Source organism: Vanessa atalanta, chromosome 27 (genome assembly GCF_905147765.1).
Source record: "Vanessa atalanta chromosome 27, ilVanAtal1.2, whole genome shotgun sequence".
NCBI lineage: Eukaryota > Metazoa > Arthropoda > Insecta > Lepidoptera > Nymphalidae > Vanessa > Vanessa atalanta.
Genome location: NC_061897.1, coordinates 1,892,603 through 1,915,002, shown reverse-complemented (window position 1 = coordinate 1,915,002; position 22,400 = coordinate 1,892,603). Strand labels below are relative to the sequence as shown.

At 31.2% G+C, this 22,400-nt stretch overlaps 1 protein-coding gene across 1 annotated transcript; it reads right to left on the bottom strand.

Annotated features, from left to right (window-relative positions):
• Positions 1–1,766: 1,766 nt before the first annotated feature.
• LOC125074317 (pro-neuropeptide Y-like) lies at positions 1,767–19,505 on the bottom strand. The gene is made up of 3 exons (XM_047685613.1): positions 19,455–19,505; positions 2,426–2,597; positions 1,767–2,056 (listed from the first exon to the last, which is right to left on the bottom strand). The coding sequence occupies exons 2-3, from the start codon at positions 2,590–2,592 to the stop codon at positions 1,942–1,944; spliced, it is 282 nt and encodes a 93-aa protein (XP_047541569.1). The 5' UTR covers positions 2,593–2,597; positions 19,455–19,505; the 3' UTR covers positions 1,767–1,941.
• Positions 19,506–22,400: the final 2,895 nt, after the last annotated feature.

Here is a 22,400-nt window from a genome sequence, read left to right as displayed (position 1 = left end):
GAATACCAATCTGTCGACTGAAAAGAACCTACTGGAAGAACTTCGTAGATGCGCGCGCAGTATGTTTGTAATCCATTTAGCTTCGATTACACAAATATTTTCTTTATCAAGGAAATATAAACTTAAATCATATTTACATAAATTTCAAATTAGTTTATTAATATTAAATCTATTGTATTTTTTTGTTTTCATTCAAGTAAATAAGTTCTTGATTTTCACAATTTAGGGATCGTTAGGTTATATAAAGAATTATATAACCAAATATTATATTATTATTATTTATTGTCTTTATCTACACTTTAATTAAAGCTATAAAAAAAAATTCAAGAAATATTTATGATCAGAAATTTTAAGAATTGTTTTAATAATGATATAAATAGTTAGTACATTTAATTTAGCATTTACCCTCTCAAACGATACGACAACAACAATAGATGGTTCTAAGGAGGTTATTACGAAATTTAAACCTGTTTGGCTACATACGCAATTTTTTTGTTCTATAATTACTGATTAATAATTCAAATTCCTTTTTTATTAGTTCCTATTTAATCTTAACATAAAAACATAATAAAAGATAAGGAACATCCAGGAACTTAGTTTTCAATGTTTATTTTGTGGTTATATATTTGCTGTGTGTGTCTGGAGGTACCACCTATTCAGCATAACCGCCAAACAGCAGTACTTTGTAATTTTGTGTTTCAGTTTGAAGGCTGAGTGAGCGAGTGCTACTACAGTCGTAAGGGACATAACATTTTAGTTTTAAGGTAGTTGGCATTGCTGATATCAGGACTGGTTAATATTTGTTCCAATGACTATGTGGCCCATTTCACCAGTCTACCTATAGCATAAAAAATTTGCTACAAAAGAAGTTGAAATTTCCAAAATATAGTATCTTAGCACCTACTTTATAAAATATGAAATGGAAATTTTAAGCCTGTACTTTTGCCTGTATGACTTAACGCAAGAAATCGTAATTGTTTTGTTGCTGGTACAAAATAATTCTGGCCAGTTTATTAAACATATACAAAAAATCTTATTTAAAAAAAAAATGAAACAAAGCGATAATCTAAAGCTATTCTTTCTTTATTTAATTATTCATTCATAAATATATCGGAAGCAAGTAACGTAACTACGGAACACTTATATAATAAACGCGACTTTCTTAACTAATAACTTATTTATTCTTGATAATATTAAATTGTACATAGTCTGTAAAAAGATTGATCGTTGCTTCAAATAAGTTAAATAATGTCAAGGTTAAAAAAATTATAATATTAGGTACTTTTATTATGTTTGCTTAGATACATTCGTAAATCGTGTACATTTCGTTAATCATTTTATTTTTAATTTAGTAATTCAAAAAATAATAACAATTATCTTTCAGTAAATTTAGCATAAATAGCATTTTAAAAACCATCTCAATATTTTTTTTTACTAAAAAATAGGTTGAAAAATAAATTTACCCGCCATTTTGTTTTTAAGAATGGGTGTGCTAGGAAACTGATAATCAAACAAATGAATTAAGAAACTCAATTTTAGGTTATAATGCTTTATTAACTACACCATTAACGTCATAATAAACATAAAATTAATATTTAAACAGTCAAGTGTTAAAATCCTAATAATAATTTTCACCCAGCCTGAAAATATTACTAGGATTTAATTAAAAAGGAACGATAATTGACTAGAATATAGACGGATATACATTCGTTTGACTAGATCGTTGAATTTTTATTTAAACAGACAAAATAATAAAAGAAAATGAATGGTTAGAAGCTTATTTTATAATTTGGCATATTTTTGGCTAATTTATTATTTTATTAATTATAGGATTCAAATAAATATTTACATTTCAATGATAATTTTTGAAGTCACAGATAAAATAACATTATGACCGTCTGGGTCGTTGTTTGATAGTCATTGGCGGGAAATGTTGTAATTTTACTTGTATCCGAGGTTTTTAAACATGGCGTCGTCGTTCAAATTGTTTTCGAAGAATGGCATTTCTCTGAAGATCACAGATGCATCGGCTATATGCATTTGTCTCTTTCCGTACCTGTAATAATAATTATTTATATAAATTAATGTTTAATGTATGTCGGTTTCAAATGAATGTAAACTGCATGTAAATAAAAAATATGAGTTTTTTTTTTAAATATAATTGATGATATTCCAAAATTACATAAATCAAAACATAAAATTGATATTAGCACATGTTTTTTTGATACCATCTAGCATGGATTGGATAAATCTTAAAGAACTTAGTGTAAGTACGCCATCTAGTATCGAAAAGCTGTACTGCTTCGTGAAAGATTAATGGTCTAGGATAAAAGCTTAATAAAAATTAGTTTATTTAAATGATGAAATTCAATATTTTTATATCAATCAACTTGATTGATTAAATTTGCTATTAAAGTTATCTTACCGTCCTCTACCATGAACAGAATAATATTCCTGTAACTCCTTTAAATAGTTGGAGATTTGTTCTGCGGTATCAAATCGTTCGGGACGACGTGGTCGCGGATACTGAGCCTGCGACGCGCACAGCAAGATGGCCGACAGCAGCAAAATGGCGGACAGGAGGGCGCGCATCTTTGCTGTGTAATAAAACATTTAAAACATTTTAAATAGAGTTCAAAAATAAATCCTCGTATTCTGGAGGAGTGGCTTACTAGACGCATAGTATTTTATTTTTATATTTTTTTAGTCTAATAAAAACTTCTGTGTGCTAAAAATACAATACTACAATCGAAGTTGAAATGTATATAAACAAAAGCTTAGATCATTTATATGCCTAGATAGACTGACTGGCAACAGTACACGCACACTAATAAAGTATGACGTTTGACGAATGTCAAGCGTAGCTGTAACGCACACCAAGATAATAAAGTAGACTTTTTTTTAGTTCCTTTGTGGTGTAGAGAATGTATCGAGATATATAAATTATCTAAGAACAAACCTTAGATATACATATTCCTAATAGCTCTGCTAAAAAATATATAAAGATATTTTATATAATACAAACCGATCTTGATTAATATATCATTATGTATAATACAATAATATTCCACTTAACTACATACATACATCCAGTTTAATTATACTTACAAATATTTAAAACGATTTTTTCGCCAAACCATTGTATCATATCATTCCTAAATACGCGAAATAGTATCTATTCAAGATCTCGACTAACGATATTGTTAAAATTGTTTATTTGACAGTACTCGTCCTGTGTATAAAATGAGCTATAGGTCCGTTAAGACAAGGGCCTTAGAACGACTAAAATTGATTTTCGTCGATTGAAAGGATACAAAACAAAATTAAATCATTACATTGTATAAAACAAAGTCGCTTCCCGCTCTCTGTCTGTCACTGTGTATGCTTAGATCTTACAAACTACGCCACAGATATTGATACAGTTTCTTTAGTATATAGAATGATTCAAGAGGAAGGTTTATATGTATAATACATGCACAATATAGTAGAGAAACTAATTTTAGAGGTTTCTAATGTGATGTCGTAAATAAACACATTTTTTGCGCTTACATTGCAAACTCTGGCTGTAGCCTACAAGATAGATCAAAATAATGTATATAAATATTTTATCCAATTAAGTACCTTAAATACATTGTACATTTCATGTAGATCCCCTGTATCCCTTTATAGCATGGAATTTAAATGAATATTTTCGAAGATATTACAGATTTAAAATGGAGGGACATATAGCGGTTTGTATTGTCTAATGACAAAAAGCTATGAACTTTGTCTACCTATAATGACATTCTGTCAGTGGCGTAGCTATCGTAGGGCCAGGTGGTGCAGTGCACCAGGGCCCCTGAGCTCTGGGGCCCTCTAACCTAAGCTATGAAAAGAGCTTTGAATAGAGATGAAGTATGGATTTAACTTACTAATGATATGTTCAACTCACTGTATCCTGTATCCCATTCTTATTACTATCTATAATTTTGAATGCCAATATACGTTAAAGAGGGGGTGAGGGCCCGATTCTTTTTCTATGCACCGGGGCCCTTACCCACCTAGCTACGCCACTGCATTCTGTAGTAGGTATACGAAGGCCTAATTGATGTTTATTAGTTGTTTTATAAATATGGAATTGAACACAATTACGACGGCCTAGAAGTTCAAACGCTTCAATATTAAGAGTACGAGAAAAAGTAATTCGTAAGGGATGAAATATATTTTAGTACATAATTTAATAGCTTGAAAATACCGCACTGGGCTAAGGTCTTTAGAGAAGTTTTGTAGCTCATTCCACCACACATCTCCAACGCTCGGCGGATTGGCGGAAAAAGTGTACATAACATTACGTATTCAGCCAGCCTTTAAGCTAGTCTTTAAATCTAAAAACCAACAACGTGAAAAGTTTTTTTTATAATACCACTGCCATGATTGCTTATTTGCGTTAAATAAATGTAGTAAATTCGTAGTATCGACTTATAGTATTTATCGATGTTCCTTATCGATATCAGAGAGTTGAAATCCCTATATTAGTTTTTAAGTGGATAATCGATAGTAGACCTAAATCGGTTACTTTTGTATATAATCAGATATGTGTATATGAAGACGCCATATTTTTATATTAATATGTTTAATTTTTATATCGGGGAATATAAACAGTCGTACCAAAATATACAACGATACTTAGTGGTAGGGCTTTGTACAAGCCCGAGTAGGTGGTGATGGCGTTCTGACGGTTACAACCAAGGCTTAACCGCCGCTCAAAGAAGACCAGTCAACTACGCAAGATATAATGCACAAGTCTGTGCGTAAACACATATAAATAGGATAGGTAGGATAGGGGAAAAAAATCTTGTGAGCAGGGTCGAGGTTTTTTATCTTCAGGAGCCCGCGAGTTGGCTGACCCACTCTTTTCAAAGCTTAGGTTAGAGGGTCTGAACTCCGGGGCCCTAGTGCACTGCACCACCTGGCCCTACGATAGTTATGTCACTGATCATCAGTCCGGTAATCCAATAGAGAGTGTTCAGGCGCAGGACCAAAGGATTAACGTACTTCCCGAGATACGGGAGTATACATACTTACAACATACAGACTCTGAATTGGTATTGAGAAATTCTATAGAAAAACCCTGAACCCCTCGGGAGCTGTGGCCACATAAATAGCCACTAGACCAACGAGGCAGTCAAAGCGCCATCCATTCCTCACACGTATTCCCGCTTGAAAAGTGGGTAAGCCACAACAAACTCCCAAGGTTTGTGGTGCAAGGTTGATGTAAGGGATGGTTACTATTTCTTATAGTAGCATTGTCTATGAGTGACTGTGATCACTTGACATCGGGCAGTTGCCTACTTATTTTAAATAAAAAAAAAAAAAAACACAATCAATTCTATGTAACACTACGCCTTTATTAATAATCATTCTGTACAATCTCATAAATTTCTGGAATCTTTTATGATAATGTAAGACAAGAGACCCTTTTAATAATAAATCATGAATATTTAAACACAGAGACAATTCGATTAACTAATTCAGTATCAATACATTTTGAATAATGATTTCAATTATTTAATTTAATTAAAAATATACCTATGTTAAGATATTTCTTAATTAATAAACTGTAAATATGCCTTAGAATGAATGTGTGATTAAATTAAAATAATTTTTATTTAGTCACAATATCAAACCTTTTTGAAGCACCATTGCGTATTTAAAAAAACCAAATAAAAAAAAAAAGTTAAAAGCAGCATTAATATTGTAATTTAATTTCGTAACAGAATAAAAATATTTAAAAACCGATGAACAGAATAGAAAAAAAGCAAACAATATTTTCTAAAAGGTAAACTATCTTATATTGTGAACTGATTTACGAGGCAATAATGGCGGACCAGCTATATTAGCTGAATGCGATTTATTGGAAAAAATATATTTATAGGTTGCAATTTATATGAAAATTGTTTTTAAGCTATTTGTATTTTGTAGATTAATTTTGATTGTTCTTTATTTGAATTTTAATCACACAAGATTAGGTACATATTTAATTAAGATTTATTTTTAAAATCGATACGATTGTCTTGCCGGTTTTTGGTAGAATATACATTTTGAACCCGAAGCTTTGAATTTAATCTAGTCTTGCAAATCAAAAATCCTTATACGACCTACTTCATTAAATAATAACTTATGATTTTAATAAGATTGTTTAAAAAAAATATTGCATTTTTTTTTAAATATTAGTTACTAAGATTAATATGAACTTGAAGAGAAAGTAAACAGACGGCCATTAAGTATTGGTAAAGGTTTGGTTTTTGTTTATAAGTGCCAAAGGTGAAATAACACCACGCTGTTTCCAGTGTGGGTTGGTTACATAATAATTGTTAGAATTACATTTAAAAAAAAAACCGTTGATAAGTAGTAAAATTGTCTTTGTCTATAGAATTTGTTACAAAATATATTAAATAATTATAAAAAAAAGTAAAGATCTGCGGTTCAATTAGATGAGTTAATTGTTTTTATTGTGTTTTATGTCTATTTTTGTATCAAAAAATTTATAAAGCACTGTAAATTATATTAAAAAACGTTTCATGAACTTTCTATCAAACCAAAATGGGCAGTATAAATTGTATTCAATGCCATACGAAAATTATAAAAAAAAAACAAACGTCAGAAACTTTACCGCAATAGATAATAACATTTTTCGAAATATTTTCATATTCTGAATCATTTTACAATGCACAAAGCACTCACTACAAAATGTAAACGCATCACGCAAATTAGTTTACCTTCATGCCATAAATATCTTGCGGGTTAATGAGAGCAAAACAAACATGGCGGTCACTTTGTGTTAACAATGTAATTTGTTCAATAAATCCTGATTTTAAAATGCCATAAAAGGGTTGATTCTTCTGATTCATTTATTTGAAGTATGTATTAAATTATCTATATCTTTATCAGAGGTTCTGATCGTGATAGGGCTTAAATTGTTATAATAGTTAGCAAAAGTACATTTTGTTTAGGCCCATGACGATATTGTACGCAATTGTGTTTTTTTTCTTCGTTTAAATTTTCGTTTCTTTTATAATTGAAATGAGTGCTGTATCGGTTAAAAGAATTTGCCTTTCTTATAAATAAATTGGCGAATAGACTCAGCTCTGCAGCCTATGCGGTAAAAAAAATTAGACTTTTGACTGATGTGGATACGGCTCGGCTAGTGTACTTCAGTTATTTCCATAGTATAATGTCGTATGGCATCCTACTCTGGGGTAATGCAGCTGACATTAATACTATTTTTGTACTGCAGAAGAGGGCTATTCGTGCAATTTATAACCTGGGCCTAAAAGATTCGTTAAGAGGTAAATTTAAAGAAATTAAAATAATGACTGTCGCTTCTCAATTTGTTTTTGATAATGTTATGTATGTACGGAAAAACATAAATGATTTTCCCAGAAATTGTGACGTACATTCTGTTAACACTAGGAACAAGAATAAACTTGTTACTCCAAGTACCCGATTACACAGGGTTAGTAACTCTTTTTTGGGGCAATGTATACGTTTTTACAACAGGATCCCAGAAAACGTTCAAAATTATTCAATTATAAAATTTAAAAGAATCGTTAAAGAGCGTTTGTGTGCTAAAGGATATTACAACACTAATGACTTTTTAGTTGACTGCACACCTTGGGAATGAAATGATCGCCTCCAGGCTGTTTCAAATAACTAAAATATAATTTTCATTGTACATGGAAAATGGTTAAAAAAAATAAAAAAATATATCCCGCTGAGTTTCTTTCGCCGGTTCTTCTCAGGTCTGAGGTGCTAAATTCCGAACCGGTGGTAGATTTTTGACAATCAATAAGCAAGTGTAAACACTTATATATTGAATAAAGATTTTTGACTTTGACTTTGACTTTATATATCTAGATAGAGTGTGGCACTACAAAAGAGAGAGTCGAGACGGCCCAGTGGCTAGAAAACGTGCATCTTAACCGATGATTTCGGGTTCAAACCAAGGCAAACACCACTGAATTTTCGGCGGTGAAGAAAAACATCGTGAGGAAACCTGCATATGTCTAATTTCAACGAAATTCTGCCACATTTGTATTCCACCAACCCGCACTGGCGCAGCGTGGTGGAATATGCTTCAAACCTTCTCCTCAAAGGCTACCTCAAGCCCAGTAGTGGGAAATTACACTTTTTGTTGAAAAAGAGTTTAACTACTGGGTGTCTGCCGGTTCTTCTCGGTAGAATCTGCATTCTGAACCGGTGGTTGCTTCCCGTAATATAGTTTGTTAAATGGCGATTCAAAAGTGCTCGTAAAAGCCTACTTGAATAAAGTATATTTTGATTTGATTTGTTTTACTTTTAATTCAATATTATCAAATAATTCAAAAGTAAATAAATAAAACCACTTAAGTCGTTTTTTGTTTTAAATTAAAACGTCATATAGAAAACATTAATCCTTATCATGGAAACTAAAATCGAACAATAGCCATGGCGATCAATGGGTTAGCGTTTAATCTTAAATACCTAGCTCATTTATCCCTTCAATGATCTTCAATACAGCATCCGAAGGGATGATTACGCACACTCGTTGGTAGGTATTCCTTTTAATTAAAAGTTAAAATTAGAACCATCGATGGTTAAAAATAGTTCATACAGGTTTCATAAAAATATTTGTACATAATGATATGGCATACACGTAGTTTTTTTTTTAATTCAGAAGTATTTACTGAGTTTCTTACCGGTTCTTCTCTATCTGAATTCCGAGGTAGAGAAGATTTATAAAATTAATTTATGATATGGGTAGGCGGATGGGCAATTGGATCAAAGGGTGGGACTAAAAAATAATAGATCCTGTATTAATTTTTGGTCCAGTTTAGGAATAATTATTTTTTCAAAGAGATCATGATGATTCGTTTGTAATGACAGTTGAGGTATTCTGTAAGAATAAATTCGAAACTCACCTAAGAACATTACCATCATATGACAGTTGTCAAATGTTATATACGAAAAAAAAAAATTGTCTATATAAATTATAAAATTTAAAGGATTCGAGTTTCACTGTAAGTCGGTTGTCAACATATCACGTGTGTGATACACATACTGCTGGTTATTAAATACCTAAATTTATTTTTTATTATCTCCCGAAGGATATTTTCAGTTTTTTTTTTTTTTTTATACCTACAAACAGGCAAAAGTAATAAATTAACATTAAAGATCTCAGCTTAAATTTCTTACAATTTTTTTTTTTACTAATTCACGGAATTGATCCTTTTTAAAAAATATATATTTTTAAAAAGGTTTCAATACCACAGAGTATCCTTACAATTGGAACATTTTACGTATTCGGAACGTAAGACGTAAAAGCACTTTAGTTACTTAAGCCGTTTAATCTTTTACGATACTTGTAAATTGTAATTAACGATTTAGACAATTACCTAATTAAAGATCACAGAGTGTTTTTGATAGCTAACGTGATTGTTACGGTAAATAGGATTTAAGCTTTAGAGGCTTAACTTTCTCATAAATACGAGTCAGACTTTGCCCAGGTGCGGGATGGCGTGGCATTTTTGGCAAATTCAATATTTTACAAATGTTCATGTAACTTGGACGCGTGGGTCATTCATAGGAAATAAAAAAAAAAAAAAATTATACCTAAGTGAACTTTTTTTATTTTAAAAGCAATCTTTGCAAAAATCTTAATTCTTCTTAAGTTACCTTTTAATGGAAAATCATCATCCTCCTGCCCTTATCAAAATTTTACTTGGGGTCGGCGCAGAGTGTCTTCTTCTTCCATACTTCTCTGCCGGACGTCATCTCACAAGTAACATTCCTTCTAACCATATCGTCTTTCACACAATCCATCCATCGTTTCTTTGGTCGTTCCCTACCTCTATATCAATCCAGCGTGATTGTTACGGTAAATAGGATTTAAGCTTTACAGGCTTAACATTCTCATAAATAGGAGTCAGACTTTGCCCGGGTGTGGGGAGGCGTGGCATTTAGGGGAAGTTCAATTTTTTACAAATATTCATGTAACTTGGACATGTGTGTGATTCGAGCTTTAGAAATGTAACCATCATGTTATGGTAATAGGATTAATGACACTTGTCCAGTAGAGAGGCATTTGTGGGCTGTTAATTTTGGAGGTCAAATTTCGCAAATTAAATCTTTATCCATTTCACACAACAGATTTCGCTACGGCTGTATTTTGTTTTGGCTACATACATGGCATACAATACTTTTGCACAATATTTTTATTCTACTATAAAATTGAATACGCTCTTTGAATCCAAACGTTCAATAATATTTAGCAATGAGATTGACAAACTATTCACGTCAATATTTTAAATACATATTAATGTTTTTAAAATATTGCGCAAAACTAACCCTACACAATACAAAAAATTAATATTGCGCAATAAAATTCAAGATCGCTCAAACTTCTGTTCATTAATTGCGTATTTTTTCAATATTATCCCTACACTGCCAATAATATTGTACAATCAACCATATTTTGAAATATTATTGTAGATGTATGGGCCGCCTAAAACATGTGTAGTTGTCTGAGTTTCTTTCGCCGGTTCTTCTCAGATCAGGGTGTTCCTTTTTCCGAACCGGTGGTAGTGTTTAATTTGACCATCAATAAGAAAGTGTAATGCTTCTATATTTAATAAAGGAATTTGAGTTTGAGTTTGAGTTCACTCTGTGTATCTTATTTTCGGAGAGGATTAGATTATAGACCAGAATTCAACAACGAAATGTTGTTTATGTTTTATCGTATATCAAGTTATTTCAGCTCTTCCTAATATAAATATAATATACAAAATAATTATTCTAAATTATTCGTCTTTAATTAACAAATTCAAAATGTCAAAGCTAATTCGTAGTTTGAATTTTAAATACTACACAAGTGTTGTCAGTCAAAGGAATTCTAACCGCGTCGGATATTGTTTTCACGGCTGGCAACACTATAACGAGATACGTGAGCAATATCGCGCCGGTAACATGTCCTTTGCATGCAGTGAAAGTTTATAATTTCTTTTGAAAGCTTTTAGTTTATTTATAATCAACGTTTAAGACTTGGATCACACTACGCAGACTAATTTCTTTATTTAAATCCCGTAAATCTATTCTAGAAAGCGACAGGACCGCTTTTGGTTTGATTTTTTAGTATTATCTTTATATACGAAGCAGTCGTCCCGGCATCACACGGGTACAAGGGTCTATCTACAACTTTCAGATTGAAGAATAAATATAAAAATAAAGATTCATTTTTTTCCGGCCAAGGAACTTGAAATTCCCGCCATAAATCTGCTATAAAACGCATATATTATACTTATAAATCTTCCTATTTAATCAGTCTATTTATTAAAAAAACCGCATCAAAATCCGTTGTGTAATTTTAAAGATCTAAGCATACATAGGGACAGACGGCGGTGAGCGACTTTATTTTATACTATGTAGTGATAATTACATTAAATAGAGTCCAATAATCTACATCTAATGCCATTCGGAGAGTTTTAATACGAAAATATTACCTTATAACTCTTTACATCTTAACAAAGCGTATATTAACAACAAAAGAACCACAATCTTTCAAATTAAACGAATGAAAAGCATTAACTCGCTTTAAAATAAATAAAAATATGAATTGTATACCAAATTGAGCTTTGTTTATTTTAAAAGCAATCTTTGCCAAAATCTTACAAGTCACCTTTTAATGGAAAATAAAAAGTTAAATGTAAATTTTAACGAAATTCGTACAACTACTTAAAATCGAATTACAAATACGAATTAATCTAATGAAAATTAGGTAATGGCCGAGTTTTAGCTGGAATCAATCGTACGTATACATCATATATATCAAAATATACTTTATTCAAGTAGGCTTTTACAAGCACCTTTGAATCGTCATTTAACAAACTGTATTAAGTAAAGCTACGGTAAGAAACTAAGTAGTTACTCTTTTACAACATCTAAAAATACAGTCATATTAGTTAAATACAATTATATATGTATGATACGTCTCCTGCCTGGAAGTCAACAAGCATTAACTCCACGCTTTTTTGTCATCTATATCCGTCCGTCTAGTCCGTGAACAGTGAACATGATGAATCTGTTTCAGTAGATGTTGACCCTGCATTTGGGTTCTTCACGAGAATATATATTTTAATATTAACCCGATACCGTTATACAAAGAAACCATACTTTTAGAAATTAATTAACACGACCGCCGTTTCAGAATAAGTAATCGAGAATATGATGTAAAAGTTTTTACGTTATTTATTATAAATTTAAATGAAAATATTTTTTTTTCAAATAGGCTCGTAAAAGCACTTTTAAATCGTCATGTTAGGGTTCGGAGAGTGGATTATATCGAGAAGAATCGGCAATAAAATCAGTAGTTACTCTAAAATAAACGTGAAATCTTATTATAGGAATCGACTTTGTACTGTGTTTTATACTATTAAAGTAAAACTTTAATTGTCAGAAGCAAAAAAAATACGTTGACAAAAATATGAATGTAAAAAAAAACAATTGCCATTTAATTAATAAGAATTTAAAAACAAATCCATCGAAAACAATCCAACGAATCCAAATTAGCATTCCTCGAGTGTCTCTTGATCATCGGCGAAAGCCAAAACTCTTCACAAATGTCATACTTTAAGACAAAGGTTAAAAAAAACGTAATTTTTAAACAGATAAAAAATGTTATGTTAATTGAGGAATTATATTTTTAGAATTATTTTTTTTTCTTAATTCGAATTTACATACACTAGCGAGCTATTTAAATAAATACATTTATGTGACAGATAAAAAATTATGATAATAATTATCGTCTCCAGTGTTTAGAAAAATAAGGACTACTGTTATTTTTGCTTATTTGTTTAATTATAAGTTTTGGTACTACTTATGTTTTTTATTAGTTTGTTTCAAAAGGCTACGGTTGTAATTGGTGCTGCCCAAAAATGAAAAACAAGGTGAAAATGATTTTCAGAATTTTACAAATCCAATGACGTTTAAGTTGGAAAAAAATCATTTCGTGTTGTTAGTGACTTTTTTTGCACAGCTTGGAATAAGCTCCAAGCCTTCTCTAATGTAGACATTTGGTCAACAAACGATTTTTTTTAAATTATTATAAAGTTTTTTATTAATTTCGCCGCACTGTGTATGAAGTAGTTTAAAAACTATTTTAAAGTTATAATAACAATAAAATAAGTATATGTTTTGGAAGCTATTTGAAATATATGTATGTAAAATTTGAAATCATTCATTTATAATAATAATTGAAATGCTTTGGTCGTTGAGCCGAAGAAAGGTCTTCTGTAATAACATCACTATAACAATTTTAATAATTCATTCCCTAACCATGACCGAACGTAAAGATAAAATTATTATTTGCTTAAAATAACCGTAAAAGCGATAAATTTCATTGTATCCAAAGTTATATTCTAATATTTTTAAATTATTTTATACGTCGAAATTTGTCTATGTGTGAAGAGTTTTAATTGATGTCAAAGTGTGAGTTAACGTTCACTTGTAGTCTATATTATTCTTTCTTAAATAAATAAATATTAGTAAGCATATGAGATTTTATTAGTCCAATTGGAACTATATATATTTATATATAAAATAGTTGGTAAACCAAACTAAAATTTAGGGTAAATAATTATATTTCTTATTTATCGTTGGTTTGAAATTTACGTGGTGGTACAATAAAAAGTATTGAAAAAGTAAAGTAACCTATATATTAGGTTCCAGTTTGAAATGATGACGCAGCTTAAAGACAGGCAGAAGGGACATAACTTCTTAGAATTAACTGACTCATTGTACCATGTGACCATTATATTTCTTGTAACTATATCTAATTTCCATATGACATTTCGTATACCAATTATAATATGTAATTAATTATTAAAAATAATTTCAAAATATACTTCATTAAAGTTTTGTTATGGGTAGTGTTAAATCGTCACAGAGGTTATTTAAATTTTAATTTACCACTATTATGGAATGTAGTTGCCACTGTAAATACGACCAAGCAAGAAACTGTTTAAATACTATTTTCTGACAATTAAATAACAAATAGCCTATTCCAATGGAAATAGGAAAAAAGAACAAACCTTAGATTCACGTATTTCATGTGATTTGCTTATAACTCAGCTATATTATGCACTACTAAGAGTTTATGATTAATACATCTTTATTTATAATATAACACTTAACTACTTATTTTGACTTTGATTTTACTTTTCGAAAATTGCGATAACAGATTCGTGGGCGTTCGAAACGCTATTTTTTCCCGAATCCATAGTGCATATTATAGATTAATCACGCTCTCGACCAATGATTTCGCGTCAATTTGCTGTCAAACCCTGTTTATTTGACTTTTTCCCTTTTATAGTTGGAATAGAGTATAGTTAATTTAATACAAAAGAATCGATATCCTTTTTGGCAAATAGTATACGACTGTATATCATACCTCCAAATAAACATACTATATATTTGTATCTTAACCCTAAATAGCTTAAAGAACGGGTTAAAAGTCGCAGCATCGAACCTGACTTCATGGGGGTTCGATCGTAATTTAGTATAATTAATCATCATATTTAAATTTCTGACACGTCTGTTAAATACTTATATCTTCATCAATTTAATTTGGTAGCATTTAAATTGAGGACTATCAAAAATACTGCAATTATTCAAAGAGCAATATGAACTCCACGAACGAAATACTTGGTTTTGAATTTATAATTCGTAATCCAGTATAATTGCCAGTGTAAGGGATGTAGTATCTTAAATTCCCTAGTCTAAGAGTTTAGAGAATCTCTTACTAATGGGCAGTCTGAATTTCCCATCTCTTCACGATTTTTTTTTTCTTTATAAATTATTGTATAATCTGGATAGGATTTTTGTGAAGACCTTGGTCAAAAAATAAATAAATAGACATTTTAGACATTACACTAGTGCGGAAGTTACACGCATAGATAATAAATTTAACTACAACAAGTATTCGAATCTTTTTTTTATTTCCTAATATTATATCATCATCATCCCGCCCTTATCCCAATTTTACTTGGGGTCGGCGCAGTATATATATATATGTTCTCGTATATAATATTTCCTAATATTATATACGAGAACATTTTCGGAATTATTTGCACTTAATAAATATATATTTTAATAACATTTCCAATGACCTTTTGACACATTTCCAAATTTGCAAAATTAGTAGATACCACTAAAAAAATGATGAATTATGAATAATAAATAAATTTGAACTCGTAATATGACATTTAGATAAGATTAGACGATTTCCAATTCGGAACAGTTTTGGGAGATATTTCGCTACAGTACACGTGACTTATTTATTAACAATTACTATTAATGTTTGAGGAGCTTTGTGCTAATTTAGATATGGTAATCTTATCAGATATTCTGTCACCAAGCGACACTATAGCGTGTTTAGATTTGTTAAAGCGTACTGTTTCAGTGGCTAGAATACGTGAAACATGTTTTTATTTAATAGGTCGGCAAATGGACCACCTGATGGTAAGTGGTCACCACCGTCCATAGACATTGACGCTGTATGGAATAATAACCATTCCTAACATCACACCAATGCACCAACAACTTTGGAGATGTTATGTCCTTTGTGTCTGTAGATACATTGTCTCACTCACCCTTTCAAACGGCAATACTTCGTATTATTGTGAACATAACTGTTTGGTGGTAGAACATATGAGGGATGGTAACTACCCAGACGAGCTTGCACAAAGCCCTACCACCAATTTGGGTACAAGGGTTAACGCTATTCTTTAGCCGGCAGTGGAGCACTAATGTGTATCCTGGATTAAATTGTAACCGTATTCTATTTCAAAGATTGATTGTTTAATTTTTTGTAGTTATTTAGTAGTAAGGCTTTGTGCAAGCCCGTCTGCATAGTTACTACTACACTCATTCATAACATAGTCTACCGCTAAACAGCAGTACTTAATATTCTCGTGTCTCGGTTTGAAGGGTGATTAAACTGCAGTTACAAGAGACATAATATATTAAAACCCAAGTTTGGTGGCTATTTGGTGATTGAATGGTTACCAGTGTCTATGGACAGTGGTGACCACTCGGCAATCCGCTTACCTTCTACATGATATAAAATATAAAATCTCTGATCAGGACCGGATCTACCATATGGCTTTTTGGACTTCAACGCAGGGCCCCGTGGATTAAAGGGCCCCCAGCTAAGTCAAGTCAAAGTAAAAAATTGACGATAATGCGAAAGAATCCATAACTTTATTAAATTAAACAGATCGTAAGGTTTGCAGCCCTGCTAGTCCTGCAATTAATCAAACCCATTCAATTAATTTAATTCAAGTCTACGTTATACAGATACAGATATGTCTTAGGTGAGCCTCTAAGTAGTGTAAGCCCAGGGCCCCCTAAACTTACGGTCCGGTCCTGTCTCTGACTCATATAATTCGGTAGTGAATTCGTCACGACTGAAAACAGTCGTGAACATACAATGAACGGCCTCACATACTTTCCACGGCACGGAAATTACTACCGATACGATTAATAATTTTGTAAGAGAGTAACTTAAATCAAAAAACAGCAATTCGGTATTGTTTTTCGCCATATATCGAGTGCTTGTCAAAGTTGAGATTAAAGCGCCTAAAAGTTATATCGCTTTAGCCCTCACTTTACTTAAGCCGTCATTTCTATGATATTCGTCCCGGCTTCGTTTGGGTAAAATAAGGATCTACATAAAACTTTTTTGTCGTAATACATATATAACCGGAGCCGAGATGGCTCAGTGTTTAGAACGCGTCCATCTTAACCGATGAATGCGGGTTCAAACCCAGGCAAGCACCACTGTTTGTATGTGCTTAATTTGTGTTTATAATTCATCTCGTGCTCGGCGGTGAAGGAAAACATCGTGAGAAAACCTGCATGTGTCTAATTTCAACGAGATTCTGCTACATCTGAATCCACCAACACGCATTATGCTCCAAACCTTCTCCTCAAAGAGAGAGGAGGCCTTAGCCCAGCAGTGGGAAATTTACAGGCTGTTAATGTAATGTAACGTATATGTGACTATTGGTTCGCAGCGCTAGTAAATCTATCAGTCGGAAAGATTTCATCAGCGTGATATTTAATACATAACCTTAATTAGTACCACACTAAAACCTTCCTCGTGAATTACTCTTATAGTTTTTGAGTCTAGCGCGTTCAAACAGTCAGAGACATACGGAGACATTGTTTTATTATATGTAGGGATTTTGTTAATACCTCAAATTTCTTACAGTATATTTAATTATTTATGTGTAGAAGTTTTTTTAAATAGAAGATAAATATTAAAAACAGAAGAACGCTAGCAACAATTCCGATCTTTTGGGCAAAAAACTAACCAACCCTCTGTCACCAGCGGAGACAATAAAAGGAGGTTTTATGCTTTCAGTAAAGATTTTTTCCACTATTACCCCAAGAACCAAGCGTTATAAAGAATTTATATATAGCAGTAGAGTTTATTTAATTCTTTAAAAGTAGATTTCATTAAAAGGAGACTAAATTTTTCTATGTGCTATATTTATTTTTTAGTCCCCGCTGACTGTTTCACAATTTCTTTTTTAGAAAACTCGTGTAAGCGTGTAATCTCGCTAAACTCTTTTAAAAAATGTCATATACCTACGATATAGGTATATGACATTTTTTTATATGACATTTAATTACGAAATTATTTATGAGGACGGGTAGCTGGCATAATTATATTAGTCTGTATTGGTAGTAAACTTCACAATGAAGCGTTTTTGAATCGTCGATATTTAAATACTACCACCGTTTCGGATACCAGGAAAACTCGCATAGTTGCTCTTTTCAAATAAACAGATTTACAATAATTACTGTCCTGTGATGTAACCCGAGTCTACTTCCAGGCGTGTTTGTTTTTTCTAAAAAGTATTATTTTAATGAATAATAAGATTTATTTATTGGTTGAAATGTAGTTTTCTATTATTTTGATTGGGTTTGTTTTTGATCTGCGTGATTTAATTACAGGCAGCATGACGAACGAAGTCGTTTGTCATGGGTCTATTTTTATCTAAGTATAAGTATACTTAGATAAAAATACATTAAATTTATATTAATCATTATTAATTAGTCAAAAAATATTTATAAAATATGATTAAATTAAAGTACGCTTTTAATATTTTGCGTACATGCCCAGCATCAATATCACAATTGTTAAAACAAAATACAAGTTTTGACAACTTAGATACATTCGTTTTGATGACAGTTAGCTGTCAAGTGGAACTTAAAATGCAACTTTAAAAAATACGTATTTAAATAAGTAAAAAAAAAATAAGTCTGTCATTGGAATTGTCTATGAAAATAGGTCTATGTTATTATGCCCCTTGTAATTCATAATTAAAACTGAATATCGCCCTTAAAATTGTCCTTAATATTCAAAGGTAATTGTAGCAGTAGAATTACCGTTGAGAATTGTACAACCTAGCTCTGCACAAATATGAATCTAATATATTTTTATTTTTTTATTTTGAGTTAAACGATCTTCGACTAGATAGAAAAGCAATATTATAAATAATTTTAATTGGCTCGACGAAATTTTTATTAATTTTATCAATATTTATATTTATTTATAGTTCTATAAAATGTCTGAGTGAATTAATTCAAAAGTGCTTACAAAAACCTACTTGAATAAAGTATATTTTTATTTGATTTTATAAAACAATCATATGAAAAATGAAAAGACTTCCATAGCATATAGCAATAATATAGGTTGTCTATCTCTGATACTCATCATCAGATCATTACGAAATTTATACGGGGTCGAAATGAAACGCATTGGAACAAAAAAGCAATTACGAGTTATGCCCAAAATTACATAAAAAGAAGATAAAATTCGAAATAGAGAACCTCCTAATTTTTGAAGACGGTAAAAATAAAAATTACGTAATTAATTATTATTAAGGTAAAATTGTGAAAAACTGATATAGTTATTTTTTAAACTAATTTTTTTTTTAAATAATTATAAATAATAGAATAATGTTTTAGTTTGTTGGTTATTTTAAATCATAAATGTTTGAATTATTTTTAAATAAATCGTCAAAATAAGTTTTATTTGTTGTATTATTATATATTATATGTTAACGTTAAATATATCGCTGGAAACGAAAAACCTTTGAAAAAGTTATCTAATTTCGTTTTTTTTTAAATACTTACTTAAATATATATTTTTTTAATTATAGTATTTTTATACAGTAATTATTACATCTTTAACAACGAAACGTTATTTTAGAATAACCATATTTAAATTTAAAATAATATATCACAGCTAATTATAATTTTTAAATACACGAAATAAATTAACGAAAATGACAATCGACATTAAAACTTTTCGGCACTTTATATCCTACATATAATATTTCTAAACGTTTATTAAGCCGTCAAAATCTTACCTGTATTCAAAGGGAACTTGTTAATTAACTTTTTAATGGTTTTCGCGGAGTTATGTCTACGATAACTGAACTAAGAGTGAAGCGAAGCTCCGCTCGCGGCCTCTTTTATTGCTTGCATGTGGATTTCAAAATTGCGTTGTGTTACAGGTGGGCGGAGCTGCGCTGTAGAGGCGTGGAGTTATTATTTGATAACGTTCTTTTTAACGAAAAAAAAAAAACGTGATTTTAGTTGGTTATGATAATTCTCTTTTTAAAATATATATTTTTTATATTTTGTTCTAAATACAAATGTTTGAATATCACTAGATATTATAAAACAAAGTCCTTACGCAATGGAATTTTATATACCTAGTTTTCAGCAGTGGACGGAATTATTCACGGGGAAGGCTTAGGTGTAGAATTAGTTAAGGTTTTGTGCATTGACTGCGAATGGAAAACTCCATTATTATTTACATTTAATAAGTTTCACTAAAATTAAAGTGTTAAAAAAAAGTAAATGGCTAGTCAAATTTTCTTGGAGGAGTAGATTTTGAGCTTATTCCACAATAGTGTGAGTCTCACAATGGCCTTCCCTGGATAACGAGATTAATTATAAAAAAAAAAAATTAAGCACATGAAAATTCAGGTTAAGATATACGTATTAACCGCTGGGCTATCTCAGCTCAAACACAGAGTCACTCACTATTTCTTAACTTCCGTAATCCGTTGGCGATCCGAAGGACTTCTAATACGACCTTTATGAAAAGCTATAATTTTTTTTTAAAATCAATACAATGTTAAATTCGAAAAATATTCCATATTCAAATTTGAATTATGTCCTTAACCGTAGATTGCACCAGCGATGACACTAGTATGTGTTTTTCATTTTACACTAAACCTTTTCTGAAACGCTCTTTAGTTTAATAGTTATTTAAGTTAATAAGGTAATACAAAATAATGACTCTTTTATTAGCATAGATTTCATCCTTAGCTTGGATGTCAATTCCACTAACAAAGTCACAGTTTACTAAGATATTTTTTTATGATAAAGGTATGCGGACGACCAAATAGGCCACCTGATGGTCCCCATCATCCTTGAATTGTTATTTAATATTTCTTAGTTTTATAGTATTATTTGGTATTTCTTAGTTCGCCAATGCTCCACTAACCTTGAGGACTAAGAAGTTAGGTCCCTTGTGGCTCTAGTTGCAGTGGATCTGGAACACAACAATATTGAGTACTGTTGTTTGGTAGAATATCCGATAAGTGGGTGGTACCTATCCAGACGAGCTTGCACAAAGCCCTAACACCTAAAATGTCTTGTAATAGCATCAAGAATGTTAACACTAATTCCTTGTTGACAGAGAGTATTGTTGATATCAGGATCAGGGTAAAATATCCCGAGGAGTTAAGCGATAACGTTGCGCCCGCCGAGGAGACGGAGGGTATCGCTGGTTTTTTAGTGGGTATTCCGGTGTACAAGACACACTGAGTGTCCTGGATACCGTTCCACCCCCCCCCCCCTCTCAACTTCATGTGGTGGAAACGCGTAATGCATTTTTCAAGCGAGATTAAAAAAAAGTCACAGTTTAGAATTTTGTAAGTAGGTAATTATAATATGTTTTTTACTAAACATAATAAGTATATATAATTTATTACATTGTATAATATAGGTTTTATGATTAGGTTTTTTATTAGGTGAGTAAATATATAAATTATAAATATACTTCATCCCTAATATGTAAAATATAAAAATATGTACAACATCAAGTCCACTGAGCTCCTGTTCTCGCTCAGTCGTATCGTGAGCGCAGCTTTGTGAAAATTTTTGTAATTAACCCTCCGAAGATCGCTGGAGACCGAATCCAATGAAACAGCACGTGCTCGTACATGTCTTTTAATTTTAAATTCGCAACGGATTTTGCGACAAATTAATAAAAAAATGTTATTAATAAAATAATTAAATAAAAAATTTGAATCGTGTAATGAAGGACTAAACAAAGGATCTAAACTTTTTATATTGTATGCCTGTAATTGTATTATGAAGAAACGGGACGGATTTAAAGGTCTTATTTTAAGGCCCTGGAGCAACAGGGGACTGGAGCCCCCTAAATATTATTTTATAAATTAAGTCACAAAGAAGTGGAGGCCCCTAAATATTACTTTACAAATAAATTCGAACATTCTCATTTCTGTCAGTCAGATTTGTCAACAAAATGTTTACTTTTTCTATAAGTAAGTTTTTAAAAATTTCTTAAGATAAAAACTATTGTCTATTCAACTATTGTCGTGTGATTGTAATTACAATTTGGCTTAAGTTCCGTCACTTTACAACCGCAATACAGCACTGTACCGTCAGAATAACTAATTTGTCAAAACTTGTATTTTTTTTTAACAATCGTTATACTGATGCTGGGCATGTACGCAAAATATAAAAATAACTTTTATCTACTAGGTAAAGATCCGTACCAGCTGTACAAAGTCACACCGGTGAATTTACCATGATACACGAATTACATTTTTTTACATTACATTATCAGCCTGTAAATTTCCTACTGCTGGCTCACTTTGAGAATATTCCACCATGCTGCTCCAATGCGGGTTAGTGGATACACATATGACAGAATTTCATTGAAATTAGACACATGCAGGTTTCCTCGCGATGTTTTCCTTCACTGCCGAGCACGAGATGAATTATAAACACAAATTAATCACATGAAAATTCAGTGGTGCTTGCCTGGGTTTGAACCCGCAATCATCGGTTAAGACGCATGCGTTCTAACCACTGGGCCATCTCGGCTCGGCTCAATACACGAATACCTACGAGTAATTATTTTATAATGTCTTATTAGCGAGTCTGACAATATCTTAATTTATACTTTGTTCGAACAAAAACACGCTGAATTTAGTATTTTTTTGTTATGAATGATATTCATAGTTACCCAGACTTTAGACGTTTAAAATAAT

Bases quoted from the DNA above. Each gene is read 5' to 3' on its own strand.
- LOC125074317 (XM_047685613.1), bottom strand. From the start codon at position 2,592: ATGCGCGCCCTCCTGTCCGCCATTTTGCTGCTGTCGGCCATCTTGCTG. The intron at 2,057-2,425 runs GTAAGATAACTT...TTATTATTACAG, and splicing joins TCTGTTCATGGTAGAGGACG to GTACGGAAAGAGACAAATGC.